The sequence below is a fragment of the Lepidochelys kempii genome, chromosome 2 (assembly GCF_965140265.1).
Source record: "Lepidochelys kempii isolate rLepKem1 chromosome 2, rLepKem1.hap2, whole genome shotgun sequence".
NCBI lineage: Eukaryota > Metazoa > Chordata > Testudines > Cheloniidae > Lepidochelys > Lepidochelys kempii.
Genome location: NC_133257.1, coordinates 172379508 through 172403515, shown reverse-complemented (window position 1 = coordinate 172403515; position 24008 = coordinate 172379508). Strand labels below are relative to the sequence as shown.

Sequence of the window (24008 nt, the reverse complement as noted above, 5' to 3'; positions counted from 1 at the left end):
CAGTAAAATCATCGCTTTTCTACTTACATATTTAAGTATGCTTTGGTGATATTATTAGCAGACAGCACTCTAAATATGTAATGTTCACTTTTGGATGACTTAATGGTATATCTTTTGTTCTAGCAGCTGATGAAATCGAGTCTGGTGTCAGTGAATGTTATTAACTAATTCCTTTTTTTTGGTAGGTTATCTTGCAAGGGGATATCATTCTTCGTATGTAAAGAACATCTTTCTGAGTCACTGAATTTGGAATGTTACTTTACTTGTGAAACTGATGGAGGAATAGCCAGATCTCAGACTTCTACTCTGGAAGACTTTACAGGAAATACAAAATGTCGTCGAATAGGAGTCAGAACCCACATGGACTTAAACAGATTGGTCTTGACCAGATATGGGATGACCTTAGAGCTGGAATTCAACAGGTTTATACCAGACAAAGTATGGCAAAATCCAGATATATGGAACTCTACACGTATCCTTATACTAAAAAAAAAAAAAAAAAAAGTTGGTAAATATTTTACTGTCAATTAAGAACTAAAATCACCTTATAACTTAGAGTAAGTTTTTTTTTAAACTTTTGGTGATGTTTTATACTTTTTGTTTTTAAACTTCATTTTTGAAAAAGATTAGCCTTTCCCATTTCATTGTGACAAAAACAAGTAGAAAGACCAGTCACTGGTATAATAAAAATCATGAGTGAATGTGTTTAGCTTGATAAACGCTTGTCTTGAAAATATTTTTTTAATAATTGTACTTATTTGTAAAATGTCAAGTGGAATGCTTTTAATTTTTATAAGACAGCAGACACTTAAAGGTGATTTTTTTTTTTAGTAGATAATGTTTACAAGGTGCACCAAATATTATCATTCCTCATTAATGATCAGTACAATGAAAACATTTTTTCTTTCCAGCCTTTTCACTTTGACATGTTCGCTTCAAGGCTTTTTTGTAATGTTCAATTATCTACTTCAAAGTAGTGGAACAATTTTCTCTTGCAGTAGGCCTTGTCCAACCATAGGGTTAGCATCTTTCTCTGCAGAATACTGGAGTCAGTTTCAGAGCTTTCAGTCTGGAAGAAGAAATAGCTCTGAATTTCTCTCTAGAATTACTGGCTTCCACTGAGATACCAATTGAAATTTTTGAGCAGCTCCTGGTCTAGTGATTGCTTTAATGTTTAGAAGGATTCTAAAACAGTGTGGTGTTCTTGTTTTCATGTTCATGTTGGCCTAATACTTGGAAGTTACATTCAAGGAAAATGTTCCTGCTCAGAGACTCTTCTGTCAGCTGTTGTTTTATGGTGGAGAAAGGCAAAAAACATCAGGAAGGTGTATGTCTCTGAAATCTTCAGGTCTTTAAGAGAAGGAAATGAGTCTTGTGAACACTTGAGGCACACAGATAATTTTCACAAAGGTCTGGAAAATGCCCTTTCTGCTTTGCAATGACCAGTTCCCTCTTTTTACCCTCATAAGAATCTTGTATTTCTGCGGTAGGGCAGGTGCTTCATAACAAGAAAAGACTATCATGAAGTTTAGAGATAGCATAAAGAAAAATGTCATTTGGAAGTGAATGTGTTCTCTCCTAGTTTTTATTCTAATACTGTTACACTCCTTGATGAATTAAAATGGCAGTTTTAAACGGTTGGTAAGCAGATGGGCAAGATATCTCTAAATTCAGCTTTTTAAAATATTCTTGAAACTGTACTGGAGTTTCATAAATTGTGCATCTGTCAAATTGCAGTCCTGTTTGTAGGACTGTGTTGTGAACAGATGGGGACTTAGCTTCAAAACTTGAAGAGAGTGTGTGTGTTTTAGGGGATAAAGGATGGATGGACTGAAGGCTGTGTAATTAAGCAGTTCTCTAGATTTCATAAGAGGGGAGGATGATAAATTACATACATCAAATGTTCTTCAGATATACCTTCATAGAGTTCACTCATAATAATCTTCTGAATTGTGACTTCAGATTCCAAATCAGTGGAAATAACCAGTGTATTCTTTGTTGGAGTTTTACAGAGTGCTCTTTCAGTAATAGTTGGGAATGTGTTGAATTCTGGACTTGATGCATCAGGATCTGGTCTTAGAATTTTGAGAGCAGAGCAAGTAGGTTAACTTTTTTTAGCCCCAGATCTAGATGGAGCAGGCTGTATGTTGGGTGAATGAGGAAAAATCTACAACATTTAAATGAGTGCTAGAAATATTAAGAAAGTGATGTGCAGTAGAACTTTTGCGAACCCTGAGATTCAACTGTATTCAGTTTCTAGTGTCTAAAAATCTCTTGAAATATATAGACTTCAGATCCTTCTTTTATAAACCTATTACTTGAGTGGAAGGGAGAGAACCAATATGCTGGAGAGACCTATGTGTGATTTTACTCGTAGGTTTTTTATTTTTCCAAAGCAAATAGAGTACAAGTAGTACAAAGTAAGTCATACTAGATCAGATATATTTAAAAATACAGTTTGAGGGTACTCTTTTCTCTGTTCTATATCTAGGTGTCTGGAAATGCTAGGCGCCCACTGTGTGTTAGTGTTACTGCAGGTTAATGAAACAGAATCAGATAAGATATCTGAGATTCTCATAAATGCAAGATCTGAATTTACCCTTCAGAGGGTATCTGAGGTGTAAGATCCACTAAATTCAGATCTTAGTGCAATTCACTTTTTAACCTCTTTTGTATTACCTTACCTTTTTGCCATTTTAAGGCAACATCACACTGTAGAATAGAGATAAAGTTGTTTATTACTACAGTAGCACTGGTTTGGTATAAAATTGGTTTGAGAACAGCTTCAATCTGTCCCACAGTTTTAAATTTCATTGAGCAAATAAGCATTGTGGGAAAGCTGTATGTTTCAAAGGAAAGATTTTTTTTTTTTAAATTTTTACAAGATATCAGAAGTGGTTTTAAATTAAAAGGTGCTTGGTAGAGTATCAGTCAGATTACTCTTAAATACACTAAAGAAAACCTCCTCTTCTATGAAAGACTTTATGTAGGAAAGGATTACACTTGAGGATATTACAGATGTTCATATTGTTCATTTGGTCAATCATGCCCTAACACAATGATCATTACTTGGTATTAGGATCCATGTGGTATTAGGATACCAAGTGAATAACTTGGTATTAGGATCCATTAGTCTTGGAACCACTAAGAAGATCTGAAGAAGAGCTCTGTGTAAGCCCAAAAGCTTCTCTTTCACTAGCAGTAGATCCAATAAAAGATATTCCTTCACCCACCTTGTCTCTCTAATATCCTAGGAGCTATGTGGCTACAACAGCACTGCCAGCAAAAATGAAAAGTAATTCAGCGTTGTTCATCAGAACAAAGTAGTCAAAGGAACATCAGAATTTACACTTGAAACAGCCTCGTTTTTCCATTAATCAAGGAAATCCAATGTGTGCTCCCTTTTTGTCCAGCTCCCCAACCATGATATAAGTAATGGCACAAGCTCGATCTGCAGAGATGTGGGGTTTTTTGTTTCATTTAAAAAAGAACTAAAGTTTTTTAGAATATCTGCCTTTTACCATTGGTCTAAATTTAGATGGCCGTTTCAAAATGATAGCAGAATTGTATCACCAAAACCTACGTAGTGAAGAGTGTTTGGGTGCCATATAGAGTAATAGTACCCTTAACTCTCTAGTGTAACAGTATCATCCTGAGCGACTGGGGTATCAGCTTCTAGGCAGAGGACATGTAGACAGCAACAGTGTGATCTAGTATTCACGTACTTAAAAAACACAAGAGATTTATGTTGGGTTTATAATGTGTTCAGCTGATTAAGGGGAAAATAAAATTGCTCTTTGAGTAGTGTCCCTGAGGGTGCTCCACTGCATGTGCACATGTGCCTCTTTGAGCTCTTGATCACGGATTTTTTTCTACTAACAGTGCCCTGTGCCTCTTTGTGTTGGACACAGAGAAGGAAGATAGCAACCATCATCAAAAGTGGAACCACCCCTGCATACATCCTCCCTCCCATATGCCAAACCTTTCCCCTCTCAGTGACCATACTGGGATCCCTGGACTGCTTACTGACAGCAGTTCTCCAGACCACCACCATCTCAAGGGGACACTAGGGTTGTTCAGTCCTCTTCTTCCCACAGCAGGAGATGTTTGAGGAACAGGAGGCCAGGCTACCCCTCAAACACTCATTCATCCTCATCTCCAGATGATGCAGTTATGCGTCCTCCACTTTCTGTGACAGACAGTTTTTTGGCAATTTCAAGATCTCATGTAGAGGGTAGCTGACACTCTTCAAGTTCCACTCAGAAAGGTCAGGGATTCAAAATGCAAGCCGTTGGATATTCTACAGTCAGCAAAATCCTCTAGGGTGGCATTACACATCAAATGCCTACAGTAGTAGGCAAATACCTACTACTGTTCCACCAATGTGTAAAAGGGCAGATAAAAAGTATGATGATCCCCCCTAAGGAATCTGATTTCTTGTTCCTCCGACGCTCCACCTAACTCCCTAGTAGTGGATGTGGTAAATGAGCAGGGTAGGCAACACTTCTCAGGTCTGTTCCTCATGACGAGGACAAAAGAGACTGGATCTGTTTGGACAGAAGTCCTGTTCATCCTGAACTGCAGGTTGCTGATTGTGAACTAACAGGCTGTCATGGTCAAATACAATTGCACAAACTGCAGCATTGCTTAAACGTATTGGAGTCTGAGATAAGTAGGGCTGCTAAGTGGGCTTCAGTATGTACACTTTCCAAACGCTATGCTTTAATCTATGTCGTCAGAGCCAGTGCGGGTCTGGGTACTGCTCTACTATCTTCAGTTCTGAACTCGGTTCCAAAGCTCCCTCCCTTTGGGAAAACTGCTGCTCAGAACTGATGTTACTGCACAATGTGAGTAACCTCTTTTTGTGTTCATTCTCTCCACCCTGTTTATCTGACTTGATCTATCTAAGTCACTTTCAGTGTCAGATCAGTAGTGTCTTTTCCAACAAAAAGGAAGTATTCTTACCGGCTAATTTATAGTCTCTGAGGAAACATGTCTGCTAATCCAGACCCTGACTAAAGTGGTGACCAAACAAAAAACAGATGGGTAAAACTTTCAAAAGCATCCAAGCCCTATTTTCAAGTTTACTTCCATAATAGAGAACTAATACACTGCCATAATTAATACAACATATACAGTAGTATTAATAAGTATTATTTTGCTAACCTCTCTATTTTGTCTTTTCCAAACACAGGATGAAAGTATGAATGATTGTCAGTAAATTGACTGATGAATAGAAATATCAGACGTTTTAAAATATTGCATTTCTTTTTGGAGTTCTGCCATAAATGTGCATTTTACTTTGGGTAAAAACATTTCTAGGTTTTCTTTTCTTCAAAATAGTGATTCTTCAATTTTCTGCATACTCTGCCATAAATCTTGTGGAATAACCTCACAATCTTCCACTTCCCTGCAGCACATTTCCATCTTCGTTTGTAAAACGTAGTCTGATGAGCATTCTCAAGGAACTGTGTAATCCACTTATTCTTACACCAGTCAGAGCAATCATATTGTATGGTTCTAATTTTTAAAATAAAATCTGGCTATTTTATATCTTTAAAATCTGTACTGTTTAAGCACTTACAAAAGCTATGCATTTGTAATAAATAACAATTCTGCTCATGGATGTAGAACACTTAGCCTGCTTTAACCTTTTTCATTTGTTATGGGGAGAGATGGGAAGTGCACAATCTATAAAATATTCAATCAGGTAAGTGCCATTTTTGTTGATACTGGCATTTAAAAAATTCTAATGTGGTTTAGTTTAAAAAACACACAAACAAAAAAACAAGTTACCCATCTCATAAGAACATCCAAAACATTTGGTTAGTCAGTATTCCATGAAATGAATTTCTGTGTGAAATATACGTTAAAGGGAGCTGTCCAAATTTAGGATGATCTGAAATTTGCATAAACATTGTTCCAATAAGCCCAATACTCCAAAAGCTGTTTGTTACACTAAAGTGTTCTGATTAACAGTTCACAAATTACTTTTAACAAGGATTCCCCTGGTATTCTATTTTAATATTTAAATTTAGGAGGTTTACTAAAGATCGCGTTTTGTTACACCTCATTATCTACTGCGTAATCCTTTCCTTATTTGTAAATTTGTTTTACTGTGATTAAAATTTTCGTTCAATCATTTTCAGCTTTACTCCTTGAAATCATTTTTCTTTTATCACTTCCTTTGACCTCTGTTAGAGCTAAATATTAGCATATCTGTGGGCAGAATTAGACTCATCTAGTGTTCTTCTGTTGAATGTAATTGCTTTACCTACTATACCAGCTGTAAATAAACACATCTACCTACCATTAAGTAAAATAACAGTTAAATGCAGTGTATTTACAGTTTATAAACTTAAAATAACTTTTTTGTAAATTAAAATATAAAAACATGGTAAGTTTTTTGGGTTTTTTTTGTTTGTTTTTGTTTTTTGGTTTTTGGTTTTTTTGCAGGGGGGAAGGGAGGACAGGAGCGGGGATTGGCTTTGCTACAGTATCGGTAGGAGGACTGCCCAAACAAATGGTCAAGTGCAATACAAATTCAGGCTAGCTTTAGCTATTTAGGCTGCAGGCATTTCTATCTTAACCAAAGACAGCTGCACAGAAGCCTCCACTGGGATACTTCTGACCACTATGTAATGCAAACTTTAAAAGTCTTGAAAAGCAGTTGGCTAAGTAGACAATGATTGTTTCTGCATGCACCCTCTGTTTCTGCTCTGTGATGTGCTGTGTTGGTGAGGGTTTTTTTGTTCTGTTTTTTGTCTCTTAATATTTCAAGTTTAGGGTCACTTGCTGCTTTAGTTGTCTGTATTCTCCAGTCATTCCAGAAATGAGGCGTATTTTTTATTTGGCTATTGATACTAAACTGTTTACATAATATAGATTTATGTCTGCAAACAACCTGAAGTACGATACTAGTGAAGAAGTTAACAAGACAGTTCTATAATGGATCCACTGTTCTTGGCAAAAGTCAAACTTCCCATACAATCTAGTAGAATGTAAGTGGAGCACATTTTAAACTTAAAGTATCTCTTCTCCCCATATCTGGCACATTAACTGAACTAACTGTGCCCTACCCACACTGGTAGTATACTAAGGGGTTCAGTAAGGCAGTTTTTAACGCCCAGCATTTGTCTGCCTCTCCTTCAGCTCCATTGCAAGGCAGCGTTCCACTTTCCTGTCAAGTAGTTTAGGATCGCACTGGGGACATCAGTGCAGTATCGATTAGTCATCATCATCCATGCTGTTTGTGTGCAGTATATGATGTTTCACAACATCTCTGAATGTGTGTCAGCATATGCATTTAAGGAGCCCTTCAAGTTGAAATAAAACCTATACATTTATGTGTGGGGGAAAATGTTGCATCTGATAATGAAATACATATATGTACGTGTATATATGTATAGATGTATATATATTTATATATAATGCACATTTCCCCTTGTACAGTAACTTCAATAAACAGGCTTCGACATATAGATATGACTATACAAGGTGTGTAACTCTGCCATTTGGATCTCTTCAGTGTGAAATAACTGCGCGTTGTGCATGATCAGTCTCTTTTTTTTTTCTCATTTGACTGTCATGTTGATCACTTTTTTTTTAAAGGAACAGGATATTCAGTACAAAAACAGCTATTGAGTGTTGATGCTAAAACTTTTAAATGCATGGATTAAAGAAATCTGAGTTACAGTTCTTATCGTAACTTGCTCCCTTACAGATACAGTAAGAAATATTCTCTACTATATCTCCTGTGTGTGTTTGTAAATGGACGTGGCAACTAAATATTATACTTCCACAAGCTCACAAGTTAAAATTGCTTTGGGAACCATAACTAAGGTATCCTAACTTCTGCATGTTTACACTTCCAGATATAACATTTTATTACCATAGAATTTGTATAGTGTGTGGATATACCCACCTAAAAGTTAGTATGTTTTTATGTATATGTATGTGTAGTTTATAATTTATTTGTTGTAGTCTATTACCTTGAATGCAAAGGGCAGTTTGGGATTGCAAGGAAATCTGAGATTTATACTGTGAGTAGAGCCACTGGAATTTATTTGGTAGATTTAGGGTAGCTGCTTTTGCTTTTCTTCTTACGGAATTCAGACTTGCATTTAAACAGTTGAAGTTCACGTTGTAGATAAATGTGTTCTTTCTCCAATATACATATGTATAGTTACTCCTGCACAAGGTTTGCTGTCAGGGATGGCTGAATTCTGCCACTGACTCTCTAAACAAGTCCCTTCGCGAACTGATTCATCTCTTCCCATGTAAACTGGGAATATACCTTGAACACTTTTATATACTCTACATGATTAAAGGTAAATATTTTTTCAGTCTTGTGGAAAACTATCCAGATATAGTGTAGATGGGAACTATTTTAAAAAAGAAAATTGTGGAGAGCGGTTGTATACCAGACTGAAATAATATTTTTTTTCTAGCAGCTCATGTTACTGTTTTGAAATTGTGCTGCAGCCTTGTAAACACTTTGCCTGAAGGTGAATTAATTTGGCAAGTTCTCAAATTCCTTCAACTATTGATTTATGAGAGGGTTAGAAAAATCATGTAAGTGTTTCCATCGGTCTTAGTTTTTGAAAAAGCTTTATTTGGTTGTTTTGTAAAACTTAATCTTTGTGTCCTATTTGATCTGAAACTATTACTCAACAGTTTTTCTCTAATATTCTGTGTTGTATTAAATGCAATAAGCTACATTTTTTTTTGGAAAGCCATTTAACTAGAGCTGTGTTTGATTTGCTGGCAGTTCTGAAAAATCATGGAAGAAAACTTGTTTTGGGTTAAGCTGAAAATATTTTTTAAAACTTTCTAGCAAATTGAAAAGTATAAAAACATTGTTTGGATTTTGAGCTTTTATGTTAATTTTTTAAAAATAAAATAACATTCAAAATAATTGAAAAAACATTTTAGAAATGAAAAAGTGAAAAATTTAAAGTCAAACTTTTATTTTGAAAAGTGTCAAAACTTTTTCTTTTAATTTAAGGCTCTTTTCCAATTAAATCAATTCTGTGAATTCAACACAAATTTACAAAATGTTAAAATTTACCCACATCTGCATTTTTTGTCAGAAAAATTATGGTAAAAATATTCCATGCAGCCCTTCACTTAACACAATGCAAATTACTCTATTTCTGTAACTCCCCAAGTCGTTTCTTTTAAAGTGAAGTGGTTTGTGTACTTTTCCTCAGTTATTTTATGCTTATCATTTCCCTGAGTGAAATATTGACAGTAAACACATAAGTGAAAACTAACTTGAGTTATTCCTGTGGGCCAGTTCAGCATGGTAAAGAGATTAACCCAGCTTGCTGGATCATAGGAAGTAGCAAAGTTGATGCCCAGAATCCGCATATATAAGGGAGATTATAAGTAATGAACAGAAAAACCATATTTAGAAAGTTGTTGTTGTTGTTATCCTTGTAGCATACTATAGTAAATCCTCAGAGTTGCGAACACCAGAGTTACAAACTGACCAGTCAACCACATACCTCAGTTGGAACCAGAAGCACGCAATTAGGCAGCAGCAGAGACACCCCCTCCCACCCGCCCAAAAAAGCAAGTACGGTGTTGTGTTGAATGTAAACTACTAAAAAAATAAAGGGAAAACAGTGTTTTTCTTCTACGCTGTAAAGTTTCAAAGCTATATTAAGTGTTCAGGTGTAAACTTTTGAAAGAACAGCCATGACGTTTTGTTCAGAGTTACGAACAACTTCCATTCTCATAGCATTCATAACTCTGAGGTTCTTCTCTACTTAATTTTGAAGAACCTTCCCATATAATCTGGTTATGCCTCTCAAGGCAACTTCTTAAATAGTCAGTATCATTATAAGAACATGCAATTAATTTTTGATTTTATGTAAGTTTTTATGCTGCCGTCATTTGTGTAGTATCTGAGTGCCTTCCAGTAGTACGTTAAGTGACATGACTAACATCACATGTGGCTTGTTCTTACTCTCTCCAGGGGGAGAATAGTATGTGTGGGGGGGTTGGGGTAGGTTTTTTAATATGCACATGCTGCTATGTGTTTATATTGGAGAAGGCAGGGTTGAAGAAGTGTGCTTGCACTTGAGCAGTAGGTGGTGAGATTCCTGTGAGCGTTTGTTCCACATACTATGGCTGGCCCCTGAGACCCCTCTGTGTTCTGCACAGTTGAGCTTTAGATGAGTAGTCAAGATTTTTTTTTGTAAGCACTGGAAAGAGACCAGCAACTTTTAAGATGCAAATGTTGAAGTTGAATTATAACCTAATTATTGGCCAGTTCTGGTGATTGTGTATCACAATTTACAAGAAAGGGAAGGAAAGCTGTGAGAGAGATTTGTCTCTTGAATCTTACACCCATGAATAGCAGCAGGAGGCTTCATTGTGGCTTCACTTTCCCCCATACTTTTTTTTTTTTTTTTTTGCCTCAGGTTTAAAGTTAGTATCTCTCTGAATAGCAGGATCAGTTTAGAAATAATTTACATTAGGTCCTAATTCTGCAAAGTGCTGTATCTGCTTTGAAAGTAATAGAAATTGAGGGCAGCGCCTCTTAGAAGATACTCATCACATTATTGGATCAGGTCTTGATGTTTACTAGCTGGACAATTCACTTGGGAAAGAAGTAAGACTACACTCCTATGCATATTGGGACAGAATACCCTCTGAGTAATTATATGTCCCCTCAACTTGATTTGTAAATGACTATACAAAGTTGCAAAAACATTCCAGTGAGAGATTTTGATATTTCCTAATAGCCATTTGGATACACACATGACTTCTGAAGTATGCTGCTGTTATGAAACTAGGTTTTACTTTCTCTAGGGCAAGAATTCTTTTTATAGAACTCTCCTTGTGATTTTTGGACTGTGTGTGATGTACTTTGTTTCAGGATTACAGATTGATTACACATGCAGCATTTCAGGTTTTGTTTTGAATACATCAGTCTTCCTGTCAGTGGCTGGCTATAGCATTTGGGGACACAGAGTGTAAACATCATCAGCATGAGAGCAGTATTATTTTTACATGTAGAACATACGGAAGGTCATTTTATGTTCAGAAATACTTTCTGATGGACCACACAACAGGAATAAATGCTGTAATTCATGGTTTGATTTATATAAATCAAGCTGGAAGAATATCAAAATTTGACTATGTAGAATACTTTCATTATGTGCATGCTTGAGATTTGTTGTATGACTGTCCTTATTTTTGGCTAGAATGTCTTTGTCATTTGCACACTTTCATGCAAGTAAATAAATGACGCTAGTTGGTTTGTGTGTGTGAGCAACTGCAGTAACAGGCATATGGTCCCCATAGCTGGAGTCTTGCTTCCATTCTGTTTGCAAAAATAACAAAATTTAGTGGTAATTTGCCAAGAATACTCGTCAATGCTATAATAGTGCTTGAGGTCCTTTGAGACCTCAAGAAAGGACTATGAATGCACCCCTACTTAGATGATTGGTGGCCATCAACAGGTTATGCTCCTTCTTGGAGAACAGGGAGTTGGATCATTAGCAAAGAAAAGATCTTCCTATCTCTCTCAACACTTGGTCTGCCTGGAAGCTTAGCTGGATAGTGAACACAGCAGAGTCAACACAGGGCAGGCTTACAGTGTTGGGATTAGTCCTTCTGTGACCTGAGAATAGGACTGCTGAAAGGTGTTTATCCATAGCAGTGAGCTTGGAGGTGGTCCTTGGGGGCCTAGTTTACCAATAAGAGCAGAAAAAATTGCTGTTTCAATGTGGAATTGGTATCAAAGGACTGTAATGATGATTCTCCAGCTGCTGGCCCTATGGTGGAGGCTGGATCACAGGAACTGGTGGGGAGAACCTCCAGTGGTCAGTTCTGAATACAAAAATGAACCTATTGGGATGACTTAGAGCAAAGGGACCACAGAGAAATGATGGTTAATTGGCCACCTCAAAATGAAGGCAAAACTCAATCGGCTCTCCATTGGCAAAATCACAGGAAGTAAATGGACAAACTCCCACATGTGGCTGTTTGTCCTGGGTTGAACACCACTTCGTCCAGGGTCGCGGGAGCTCAATCACAAGATGTCTGCAGTACGCTAGAGTTGGGGAACTGCAGATTATCATCAAGATCAATAGGAAGACAGAGGGTTATTTCAGCCCATTCAAGGATCAAGTCTCTTGGGAAATAGATGTTCTGTTACTTGAGTGGAACTTTAAACTGCTATATGTGTTCTCGTTCTGGCCCATAGTGGGCAACAAGAGCATCATTTTTCACACAACGTACAGTCAGCCTGTGGAACTCCTTGCCAGAGGATGTTGTGAAGGCCAAGACTATAACAGGATTCAAAAAAGAACTAGATAAGTCCATGGAGGATAGGACTTATAGTCCTTATAGTCCTTATAGCTAATAGTGGCTATTAGCCAGGATGGACACAGATGGTATCCCTAGCCTCTGTTTGCCAGAAGCTGGGGATGGGCAATGGGATGGATCACTTGATGATTACCCGTTCTGTTCATTCCCTCTGGGGCATTGACCACTGTTGGAAGACAGGATATTGGGCTAGATGGACCTTTGGTCTGACCCAGTATGGCCGTTCTTAAGTTCTTATCAGTTGCTATGGGGCAGGGAGGGCAGTTCCCCCGCTTCCCCTGACTTTTCATAGGTCTGTATGCTCTATTGTGTCTTCCACTCTTTGCCACCTTGTACTTCCCACTTTTCAGGAAATAAAATAATCACATATAATAATCTACATGCTGGTACAACTTGCTGACAAACCTGTACCACTCCTCTCCAGCCACCACCTCCCCATTTTTCTAAATTGACGCCCCTGGTGAGGAAGTTCTCCAAAAGAAAGCCATGCCCACAGGAAACTTCATTCTGAACTCACCAGACTGGCTGTGAGTACCCTGGCTTCCTGGACCTAGTGAAGCCTCCATTCCATCTCCAGTGACAGAAGTACTGTCCGTTCACTTCAGGCTTACAGCGTGGCTCTTGATAGGGCAAGTTGAGTCGAGAGAGGCCTTTTTTGATAAGGTCATTTCAACCTTGATTAATTCAAAGAATACATTTATTTGGATTTAGTATGCAAGAGTTTGGAAGGTATTCACTAAGTAATGTGAAAATAGAGGTTTGATGCTATGCTGTATTGAATTCTGAATATCGTGGAATTTTTGCTGAATGGTTGGGGCATAGGAATGAGTGCCAGTTCATTGAAAGTTAACTGCTGCAGTTGCAGCCTTTTAGAACGATGTAGACCAGTGGTCTCCAACCTTTTTATGCAAAAGATCACTTTTTGAACTTAAGATCAATTCAGGATCTATCTTGCCCCTTCCCTGAGGACCACCTGCTCACTCCACTCCCCCCTCCTCCCCGTCCCTCGTTCTCCACCCTCACTCACTTTTACCAGGCTGGGGCAGGAGGTTGGGGTGCAGGAGTGTGGGGTGCAAGCTCTGGGAGGGAGTTTGGGTGCAAGAGGGGGCCCCAGGCTGGTGCAGAGTGTTGGGGTGCAGGAGAGGGTGAGAGGTGTGGGCTCTGGGAGGGAGTTTGGTGCAGGAGGGGGCTCCGGGCTGGTGCAGGGGATTGGGGTACAGGAGGGGGTAACGGGTGTGGGCTCTGGGGCAGGCAGGTGGGGTGTGTGCAGGGTCTGGGAGGGAGCTCTGGGGTGGGGATTCAGGAGGGGGTGTGAAGTGCAGGCTCCGAACGGGAGGTGGCTTCCGGTCGGCGGCGCAGAGGAGCTCAGGCTGCCTGCCTGCTGTGGCCGCACGCCGCTCCTGGAAGCGGCTGGCTGCTGGCACATCTCTGTGGCCCCTGGGGAGGAAGTGGGTGCAGCAGGTCTCCATGTACTGCCTGCACCTGCAAGCACTGTCCCCGCAGCTCCCTTTGTCCGGGAACCGGCCAATGGGAGCTGTGGGGATGGTGCTGGGGGGGCGGGAGGGGAGCACGTGGAGCCACCTCATTCCCCTCTTCCCCCAGAGGCCACAGAGACGTGCCAGCAGGCAGCCGCTTCTGGGAGCAGCATGGGGGCCATGGTAGGCAGGCAGCCTGCCTGAGCCCCTGTGCCGCCAGACTTTTAGTGGCCCGGAGATCGCGATCAACTTGCCGAGGCTCCAGGATCAACCAGTCGATCGTGATGTAGACCATACAACTTTGGGGAAATCTCCAGCCATATTGAGATGTTTGCTAAATTGGACAAACAGGCCTGTGCTCAAACCACCCATTTTATCATTAAAGTAAATTTGAATCAGAATGCCCTTACCAAATCACTGTTCAAGCTATCTGGAGGGACATCACCATTACATTTATCCCTCAGAGTCTTTTTGCTTGCCATAAGTTTGGCTATGCCAATTGGAGAACATCATGCCCTATCTTGGAGTACCTCCTACCTCGTTTTATCCAGGCAACGCTGTGGTCAAAACAGTGCCACACTTCTTACTAATGGTTGCCTGCCTTTTCACGAGAATCACGGCATAACCCTGTCTTTTTTTTTTTAGTCCTAACCCAAATACAAATAGTGAAGGAAGTTCAGCATCTTAGAAGAACTTAATGTTTGGCAGGGGAGAGGGCATAAGAAATGGATAACAGCAGCCTAGTTAGCCTTGTCTAATCGAATAAAACAACTCCATTAGAGAAGCTTATTTCATAGTGGGAAAGAAGTTTTAGGAAGCATTCAGGGTCTACTGAATGAGAGAGCTGGCCTTTCTGAGGACAGCAGAAGCAGATGTATTTGCTGGTGATCTATGAAGTTGCTACTTGCACATAACCTACACCTTTCCCAGCATCACAGGGTTGACGTCCAAGTTTCAGTGAATGCAGTGTTCAAAAGGAGCCTCTGCAGGCTGTTATGAGGTGCTCATACTATGGCAAATGGAATGCTGTTTTGCGAGGACCTAAGAATCTTGACTAGCATGTAGGGGGTTAAAAATAAGTGTGCCATACCTGATCCCTTTTTTCTCTTCCGTTGAGATTCTCTATGCCAGTCCAGACTCCCCCCTCTTCAAATTAGCATCAAATATAAATTTTTATATATTTCAAATTACAGAAATCTCTAGTTAATATCTTACCATAGAACGTCTTTTGATTAGTCAGCAGAACATATACTGCTATTTTTATATCCAGAAGTGAATAAGATGTGTGTGCTCTCTCTGTTTGTTGACCAAAGGAATTGTAGCCAGGTAGAGATTGGGATCTCTACAAGAAAATTATCTGGTAGGGAAATACTCAGTTGACGATGCACACATTTTAAATGTTGTAGTACAGCACTTCTCCCAACTACATTGCATCTCTCAGACTCCAGCTATGGGGACCGTATGCCAGTTACTGCAGTTGCTGGAGGAAATGTTAAATAGACATGGTTCAACCAAAACAGGATGGCTAGTGTGAACACAATCTACCATTAAAAGTTACAATTCCATTGGACCTATTGTAAATTACAGTGATACCATGCTCTATACAAAGGTGAAAAGGAAAAGCCAACTGTGATCTGTCTCTGTTCTCCTGAATGCCATAAACTAATAAAATACATTTTATTCGTGTCCCATGAACTCAAAGTACTTTATTATGGAAAATGAAACTTATTTACAGCTAATTGCAACATAATAATGAGTGATTGGTAGCATACTAAATAATGAGAATTTAAGTAAGAATGTGATTTCTTAGAGAAGGAAAGAGATTAACTGTACTAATCTGCATTAACTCTCTCATACAATGATCTCTATAGAAGCCAAGTTTAAGAATATAATCTAAGTGGATTCTAGAGCTTAAGATCAGAAGGGACCACTAGATCATCCAGTCTGACCTCTTGTAAATCACAGACCATTAAAGTTTACCCATTTATCCCTGTTATGAGCCCAATAACTTGTATGACTAAAGCGTCACTGGGGGAGGATTCTATACCAGGCTTACTTGGAAAGATGACTATATAGCATTCAGCTGACAGTTAACGTTACTAAAGAATGAACGTTGAATACAATATACAAGTGTTCTGTGTAACTGGAAGACAATGGCATTGTTATATTGCCGATAGTACTATTCATCACATCTTACATAGAGATCCTTGAATTGAGTTTCAGATCAGTACAAGTAATGACAGATTCCAGAACTTTTGGATAAACTAGGTTGAAGAGCAGCTTAATCTTTTCTACAAAAGACAGTAGTTCTGATCTTATACCTTCATGAACTGATAGTGTCCTGAAGCTGCCATCACTTTAGCACTAATCCAATATTTTATGTTTTTTAATGATTTTTTAGGATTTTTATAGGAAATCCTAATATTTGGCACTGAGGTGGGGATAACACATGGGAATAAACACATGGAATACATTTCCAAAAAGGGTAAAATTTAAGTGAAGAGGATTGTATTCTTGGGGTATAAGTAGATGACTTTTTAAAATAAACATGTAAGTGGGGATGCAGAAGAAATGAGAAAATAAACTGGAGGGAAACAGAAAGGGTGATCATAAAGACCTTGAGCCTTTGTGTTTGCTGAAGTGTCAAATACTTTCTTGATTCAAGCTGAGAATTAGTTTTAAGAATTAGAATTTCTCCTGGGAACATGTCATTCAGAACTGAATGCAGTTTTCTATGTCTGGTCAAACTAAAGCTATAAAGGAATTATTACCACACTGCTCCTTGACTTGATGATTGTTTGTAGCCCAAAATTGCTTTGGCCTTTTATTTAATCACATCACATTACAAACAAATATGTACTTTGCTGTCCATTAGCGATACCGGGTCTCTTTCTGCATAACTGCCTCCCATGTTTCATCTTCCCCCTGTGTGCGCGCAGACACACTTGTTTGTTTTTCCTCATCTTGTATTAGCTTACATTCTTCAAGAATTAATCTAATTTTATTTTCAGCCCATGTTTCTGGTCTCTTTCTTCATCTGTTCAGACTAGTGCTTAAATTCCTTCCAGTTCAGGAACAAGTGAAATTCACCTCTGTGCAGCAGGCCAGCACAATGCCTATGCATCCATTTAAAGTTTAAATGGAGTTTAACTGGCACAGAGGCCTTGTGCATCATTTTCACCTTTATCAGCAAATTGCTGTGGCTTACTTCATCTTCCAGCTTATTAATAAAGATGTTAACGAAGATTGCTCCTAATATCAGTCCCTGCTGTACTCTCCTAGATCCGTCTGTGCATTTAGATAAATTTGATTATTACCTTTTGTTCAATCTTTTAGACAGTTTTCTTTCAAAATGGCAACATTCTAATTCTAGCAAAAAGTGAAGGCAGTCAGATTAGCCTTGCAAGATTTCGTTATGTAAGCGTGTGGTCACTTTTCCTGATAGATCACCCTCTAAATGTATTTCATGATGTTTCTTCTCTTGATATTGTTTTCTTAGATTATTTTGCTGGGAACAGAAACTAAATTAACAAGAAAACAATTGCCAGGATAACTTTTGACCTTTTGAGAATTGTTACTACATTAATTCTGTCAGAAATACGTTGTTCAGTTTTCAGTTCCACTACAGACCGAGATGCTTTGGACAAATAACTTAATCTGTCTTTCCTTCACCTTTCCCGTTTGTAACATGGGGATACTACTTACTGACACCACAGATAATCCTCTCAGGAGGGCTAAATGATTGTTTATAAACTCTTTGAGATGGGTTCAGATGGAACTCCTAGAATTTGCATAGAATATGTGTCATACACATATATATGTATATTCCTTAACTTTTCTATCAGTCATGTTTATAACTACTGTACTAGTGTACACCAGTCTAATCAAGCACGAGGAGCTGGAGTACCTCCTTCTAAATCTAAAAAAGGCCAGACACCTGGAGGAGCTCAGTTCGTTGGCTTAGAACTGTACAAACGACTTAAAGAATTTCTGAAGAACTACTTGACAAATCTCCTTAAGGTAAGGCGGCATCATGTCAACTCAATGAATAATTACATGAAACTCATGTGAACTGGAGTCAAAATAGTACAGTAAAACTAAAAATATTTGAAGCCATTGCAAGTAAAATTGTCGAGTGATCAAATTTGTAGAAAATCATGAAATTTAACATCTTAATTGTTTCATTAAGCTTTGACTTTTTACCTTGTACACAAGTCAATCACTGTGAAATAAACACAAAACTTCTCGCACCATTGGGTGATGCTCGCAAGCTATCCTATGTAACTCTTTAATTTGCTGTGAGTGGAGCTCAATTTTGTTTAGCTAATAGCTAACCTCAATATTAACCCTTCTGCAAAAAGAAAAAGGACAGCTTGTTGGTCTAGTTGGGAAAGATATTTTAGTATCTCCTGTATCCTGTAACATTTTTCTTACTTCAGCACTGAAGTCTGGGATGTAAGAGCCAGGTGTGATGCCTTATCTCTACCAAGATAGCAGCTTTAACTGCTGCTATGTGCAGGGGTACCAAGGAGAGAGAGACAGTATTCACTCTTGACGCTTGGGTAGCAGTTATACTTAGAAATTTAGCGCATGGCCTTTACCACTGTTGCAGGTCTGCAGGTAGTAATTGTGGAGGCTGTAGAATAGAGTGGGATCAAGCATTTTTTCTAGGTATCTAACCCATAACGCTAACAGTTTACCAGGCCACTATCAAGGTAAGAATGGATTTAGTAATACTTTTTCCTACGTGCAGCCATACCTGTTTCTGTAGTAGAGTTCTTACTGGAAGCAGCAGCATATGTTGTATGTCATGGATTTCGGTTTACAGTAGACGATTACTTTTATCTCTACATAGCATTATATTGTATATTAAAAAATAAGCAGTCTACAGTATTGGTGGACTTTCTCTGTTTCAGGATGGTGAAGACTTGATGGATGAGAGTGTGCTGAAATTTTACACTCAACAATGGGAAGATTATAGGTTTTCAAGCAAAGTGCTGAATGGAATTTGTGCCTACCTCAATCGACATTGGGTTCGTCGTGAGTGTGATGAAGGTCGTAAGGGAATATACGAAATCTACTCAGTAAGCATTTTAAAGAGCTTTCTCTTCAAGTATTTTATTGGTTTTAACTTTTAATTAAAACATTCTGATGGAAATATAAATATATCCCTACTGTGTTACTAGCCTACTGCACCAGGCATCTGCTTTCTCTTCCCACAAATCCCTCTTTAAAACTCACTATTTGTATGAGGCTCACCAGTATTTGACAGATTTGCAAGCTTATATACCTTTTTCCTTCTCCATGTTTAGACAAGCTAAATCATAGTATTTTATATAACCTCCAAAGTTTCCTTCCTTGCTCTTCCTGCCTCCAGAATGTTGTTCTGTGTTCTGTTGGGGACAGTCATCAGTTTTGTTGGTAATTTTGTTTTTTCTGGACATACCTCTTTCATACAAAATTTTTGCAGCAGCATATTAACATCATCTAAAGCTATTTTAGTCATATTTTCCTCTTCTCCCCTTTCACTGGCTTTTCATCTTCCACAAAAATTGAAGATTTTTTCACTTTGAAAACTATTCATGACAGCCTCCTGATCAGCTCTTCTTTTATTTCCCTGTCTAATGGGCTGTATTCCATCTAAACCTTTTTCCTGACTCTGTTTTCTTCTGACTTCTGGCTATGCCATGTTCTGGGGAGCAATCCAGGCTATTGAGGGGTTGTCACTTCTTGCTCTGTAACCCTGAGTGCCTCAAAATGCTGTGCTGCTGTAGCTCCATTTTCTGGATGCTTCCAGCCAAAATACAAGCATGCATTGAGTGTCTGTGTTAAGGAACTCAGAGTCAGCAACTCTGATTCCAGTAGCTTTCTTGTTATACCACTGCCACGTTCTGGCCTCCACCAGCCTTGGTTACACCTGGCAAGATGACCCTAAAACCCCAGTCCCAAATTTCCCAAAATTATGTGCTCTGCACTATCCAGCCCTCTCCTAGATCATTCAGAGAGATATTAAGGTTCTTTTGTTCCTTTAAATATACAGTACCCAGCAGCTTGCCACATTAACTAGAGTTAACATTCAATTTAAATGAAACACAGCACTGGGTTGATTTAGATTAAAGTAAAACAAGTTTATTAACAAAAGGAGAGTGAATTCTAAGTAAGTCAAGTAAAAAGGATAGAGCTAGAAATGGTTACAAGAAAATGACAGTGGAAAAACACTTTCCGGGGCTAAGATTTAACAAAACCAAGCTACAGCCTTTGTTCATGATAGTTTCCTTAACAAGCCATCTTCCTGTAAGATGGCTGACCACCCCTCTGGTCAGTATTTCCCCAGAGTGCTTGGTTCCTTTGTTGTCTTAGGTGAAACATAACTTGGGGTTCTTTGCCCCTCTCTTTTATAGTCTAGTGCATCTTTGAAATGGACTCTTCTGAAGGCTCCCCCTCCCCGCCCCAAGTAATTGGTTTTTTGGTTTTTTTATTCAAGCTGTGAGGAAGGGGACGTGGAATCTCGTGGTAAAGGAAGGTTTCATGCTTGTTTCTTCCCCCTTTGGTGTTTGCTAAAATGAAAATTGATCTGTTCCTGAAATTTCCTACCCCTGCTGTGATGCTGAGTGGATATATCCTCCCCTTGTTGGCTTGATGTTCCTGTTTACTTTCTGTGTAAATTGCATTCACATTTTCTCTTAATGTAGCTAATGTACCTTGGAAAAACCTTCAAAGTGGTAGAACTGAATTCCTTTGTCTAGGTTGGGGTAACTTCAGCCCTGCCTCACTCTTTGATAACATAAGCTCCAGTATGTTTGTAACTTTGAAATTGTCCTCCATACATACGCCATGCAATAATATTAGTGATCACCGTGTTATTAGCTTTCTATTGATATCTTACATAATACCTTCTATATACAGGTTATGTCATTAGTGAGTTGGGGTACGATAAACTGATCAGGTCAGCTGAAACTCATTACCAGATGCTAATTAGCCCTATGCTCTCTTTCATTGGGATGCTGTTAGGGCACAGGCTACAAATCCTCTTCCATTTTACTCCTTGTATTTGAAACAACGTCTCAATAAATATGCCCCAGGCACCCTATCTTTCCTCTGTATTACTTCTGAAAACCAGTCTAAACTGTCATGTCTAACAGTGATGATATTCTCCCCCTCATTTGAACTCTGTTATACTCATTTGTGAGTGTAGATTGTTATATGTTGAAGGAATCTTTTAGTTTCTGCTTAGTACATATTTTATTGCATTATGAAAATAACTCTGCATTGGGTGGGACGATAAAAACAATTTAGGAGGGCGTCTTTACTGAGTGTTCATCTTCCAGCTGGTCCTTCTCTGACCATTCAAATTCAAAGTCCCTACATCAGAAAAATCCCATTTTAAAATATTTTTTTATTAAAAGTAGAGTAGTATTCAGGTACGTGCTGGACAGCCCTATTCCTGTCTGGGGGATGAGGAAGACGGGGGTTCAAAAATACTGTTATCTGATCATTTAGAGTGTGGGGATAGTTATAAAACATGTAAGTTTTCCCTGAGATAGCTTAGCTAACTGAGACTTGACTGCCATAACAAAAAGCTTCTTAAAAATAAATTATAACTATTTAGCATAATACAATATTTCAGTTTTCCATAAAGGATTATCCTGTGTATATATAAGCCTTTCCTCTTTTCTTCTCCCTTCCCCAATCTTAGCTTGCCTTGGTGACCTGGAGGGACTGTTTGTTCAGGCCGTTAAATAAGCAGGTACATATTTTATGAATACTGCATTATTTCACAAGGTTAGTATTGAAATGTCACAAGTAACTATTCCAAGGTGAACTGCAAAAGGGAAGAAAAAAGCCTTCTGCTTCTCCTTTAATGATTTTTTAGTAATAGGGGACATCAGGTGCAACATCTGTTACATATGAGGGATGGGGAGAGGCTGCTAATTTTGTGTGACTGTTACAGACGTATGGTTTAGCAAAGCATGGATTGGCAAGGTTCTAGTGTATATTTCAAATGTAAACAAGCAGAATTTATTAAACCGAAGTTTAGAGGTTGCTTATATATTATAGAGAAATAGTTAAAGGCACAAACAGATGCTTTTATATTTCTTTGCAGTTCGTTAGCTAGAATATTGAATTGTAAGTTACTGACGTGCACAACTTTCAGTGATGTTTGTGGGAATTCTGTTTGGTGTTAAGATTAGCACATTGCTTTATTTCTTTTTCAGGTGTTTGGATTGTCTTGAGCGTGGAAGTACATGCCTGATTGATTACTGTATTTATTGACCAAGTAGTTGGTTTTAATGTATGTTGACTCATTTTTAATTTGTATTTCAAAGGTAACAAATGCTGTGTTGAAACTGATAGAAAAGGAAAGAAATGGTGAAACCATCAACACCAGGCTGATCAGTGGAGTCGTACAATCCTATGGTAAATGAATTTTCTGTAAGATTTACTTGTAGCTGCTTGGAAAATCTCCCACCAGAGCCCTGAAGCAACATTTTTACCATAGCTGATTAAGAAAGATTTTTGCAGTAGAATAAACTTTTAGTAGTGTAATTTGCCATGTAAAATTTTTAACTTTATTCTGTCTGAGAATGGGGGGGAAGTGACAGATCATGTATGCCTCTAAAACAAAATAACTCCATCCCAATTAATAATGCAACCTTTTCTGTTTTGAGAGGCAAAAATTCATAGCTAGAAATAATCAAACTCTAAGCCTGTAGTAGATGTTCTTCTTCGAGGGATGGTCCCTATGTATTCCACTCTTGGGATATGCATGCGAAACGTGTTTCAGTCTGGAATTTTTTGTAAGCAGTGTCCCTTGACCTGCCCATGTGCTGTAGCTCTTGTTGTAGTCCGAACCGAGGGCATAAAAGGTAGTGCGTGGTGACACCTCTTCAATTCCTTCTTACCGCTTCATGGTCTGAGTCAGAATCTTCCTTATCCTCACTCCTTTTTTTACTGTCATTACTGTAAGATATTGTATATACTTAGTTTGAGTAGTCTTCAAGGCATAGTCTACATAGCAGAGTTAGTGTTGTTTTTCCCCCATTTTCTTCCACACGGGATATTTTTCCTCCTGAGAAGTTTGGGATTATGCCCAGAATCCCAGAGTTCAGAAATTGTGTTTCTTGCCCTTGCTCCTCTTCAGAGAAGTGATCATCAATACTGCCTGTACTGCGTGGGTGAGGCTCATGTTTCTGCCAAATGCAGCAACTGCTGCTCTTTTTGCCGCAGAACTTGTGAAGGTTGGGAACTAAGACTACAGAAAACATCTCACGTAGAAGTCAATGAAGCTCTAATCAGATCCAGACTTGGGACCACCATCAACCCCCATACATCAGTCTCACCAGGTGGGCAGTGCCCTCTGAGCACGAGGTTGGCAACATAGGCTAAGACTTAAGCCTAAGCAGAAGGCTTCACATGAGAACCAAGGGCACTCTCATAGACTTAAGGACAAGCCATCTTTGTTTAAAACCACCCCATCAAAGATGGGAGAGCTAGCAAGTACAGGCACTTAGGCTTTAGTCCCAAATAAATCATCTCTGCAGGAGAAAGCGGTACACAAGGGTACAGATCCAACAGCTCTAACATTTGGCTCTGATTGTGAAGGCTCAGGATAAACGGCTCCTGGTGATGCCATCCATTTCTAGAGCTGATGCAGTATCAGGAGTGACATGGCCCCAAAGGACGCCCGACCACCATGGTGATGAAGCAAGTTCCAGTTCAGACAGCTCTGCCAATGGAGACTCCTTGTACCGAAGGGTTATCAGAGACCTGGGTCTCCCTGGAAGACATGTTTGCTTTTTCCTATCTGCATTCACCCCTCCTATTGAGGACCATCTCTAATCCGGGATGCTGTTACACCAGAGGAAGACATTATCCGAACAAGGCAAAGTTGTTCTTCCATCCCACCTGCCAGCCTTGGGGCATAACCATTGGTAACATAAGTACCGTTGGAGATAAGGGATCCAGCTTTCCAAGCGAAGAGTTTCTCTTGATGGGGCTGTCAGGACCTGTGTCCCTTTATTGATGCCACTCATTCCCCTCCACTGATCTTCAGAGGTTGCCGTACTCAATTTGCCAAAAAAATTGTAGTTATCCCCTGACTACAGACAAATGGTATTAGAGATTGTTCATGGTTGCTATTTGATGGAGTTTCTGGTACCTCTAACCCGCAACCCCCCCTTCCCGATTCCT

General features: G+C 38.9%; 1 protein-coding gene across 1 annotated transcript in view; it reads left to right on the top strand.

The window, feature by feature from the left end:
* Positions 1-24008, top strand: part of CUL1 (cullin 1) — an 84584-nt gene that overhangs the window by 24081 nt on the left and 36495 nt on the right. The window contains exons 2-6 of the mRNA XM_073332777.1: positions 186-472; positions 17663-17837; positions 18734-18901; positions 21514-21564; positions 22145-22235. Coding sequence (XP_073188878.1) covers positions 333-472; positions 17663-17837; positions 18734-18901; positions 21514-21564; positions 22145-22235 — 625 coding nt within the window. The 5' untranslated portion in view covers positions 186-332. The remainder of the gene's footprint in view (positions 1-185; positions 473-17662; positions 17838-18733; positions 18902-21513; positions 21565-22144; positions 22236-24008) is intronic.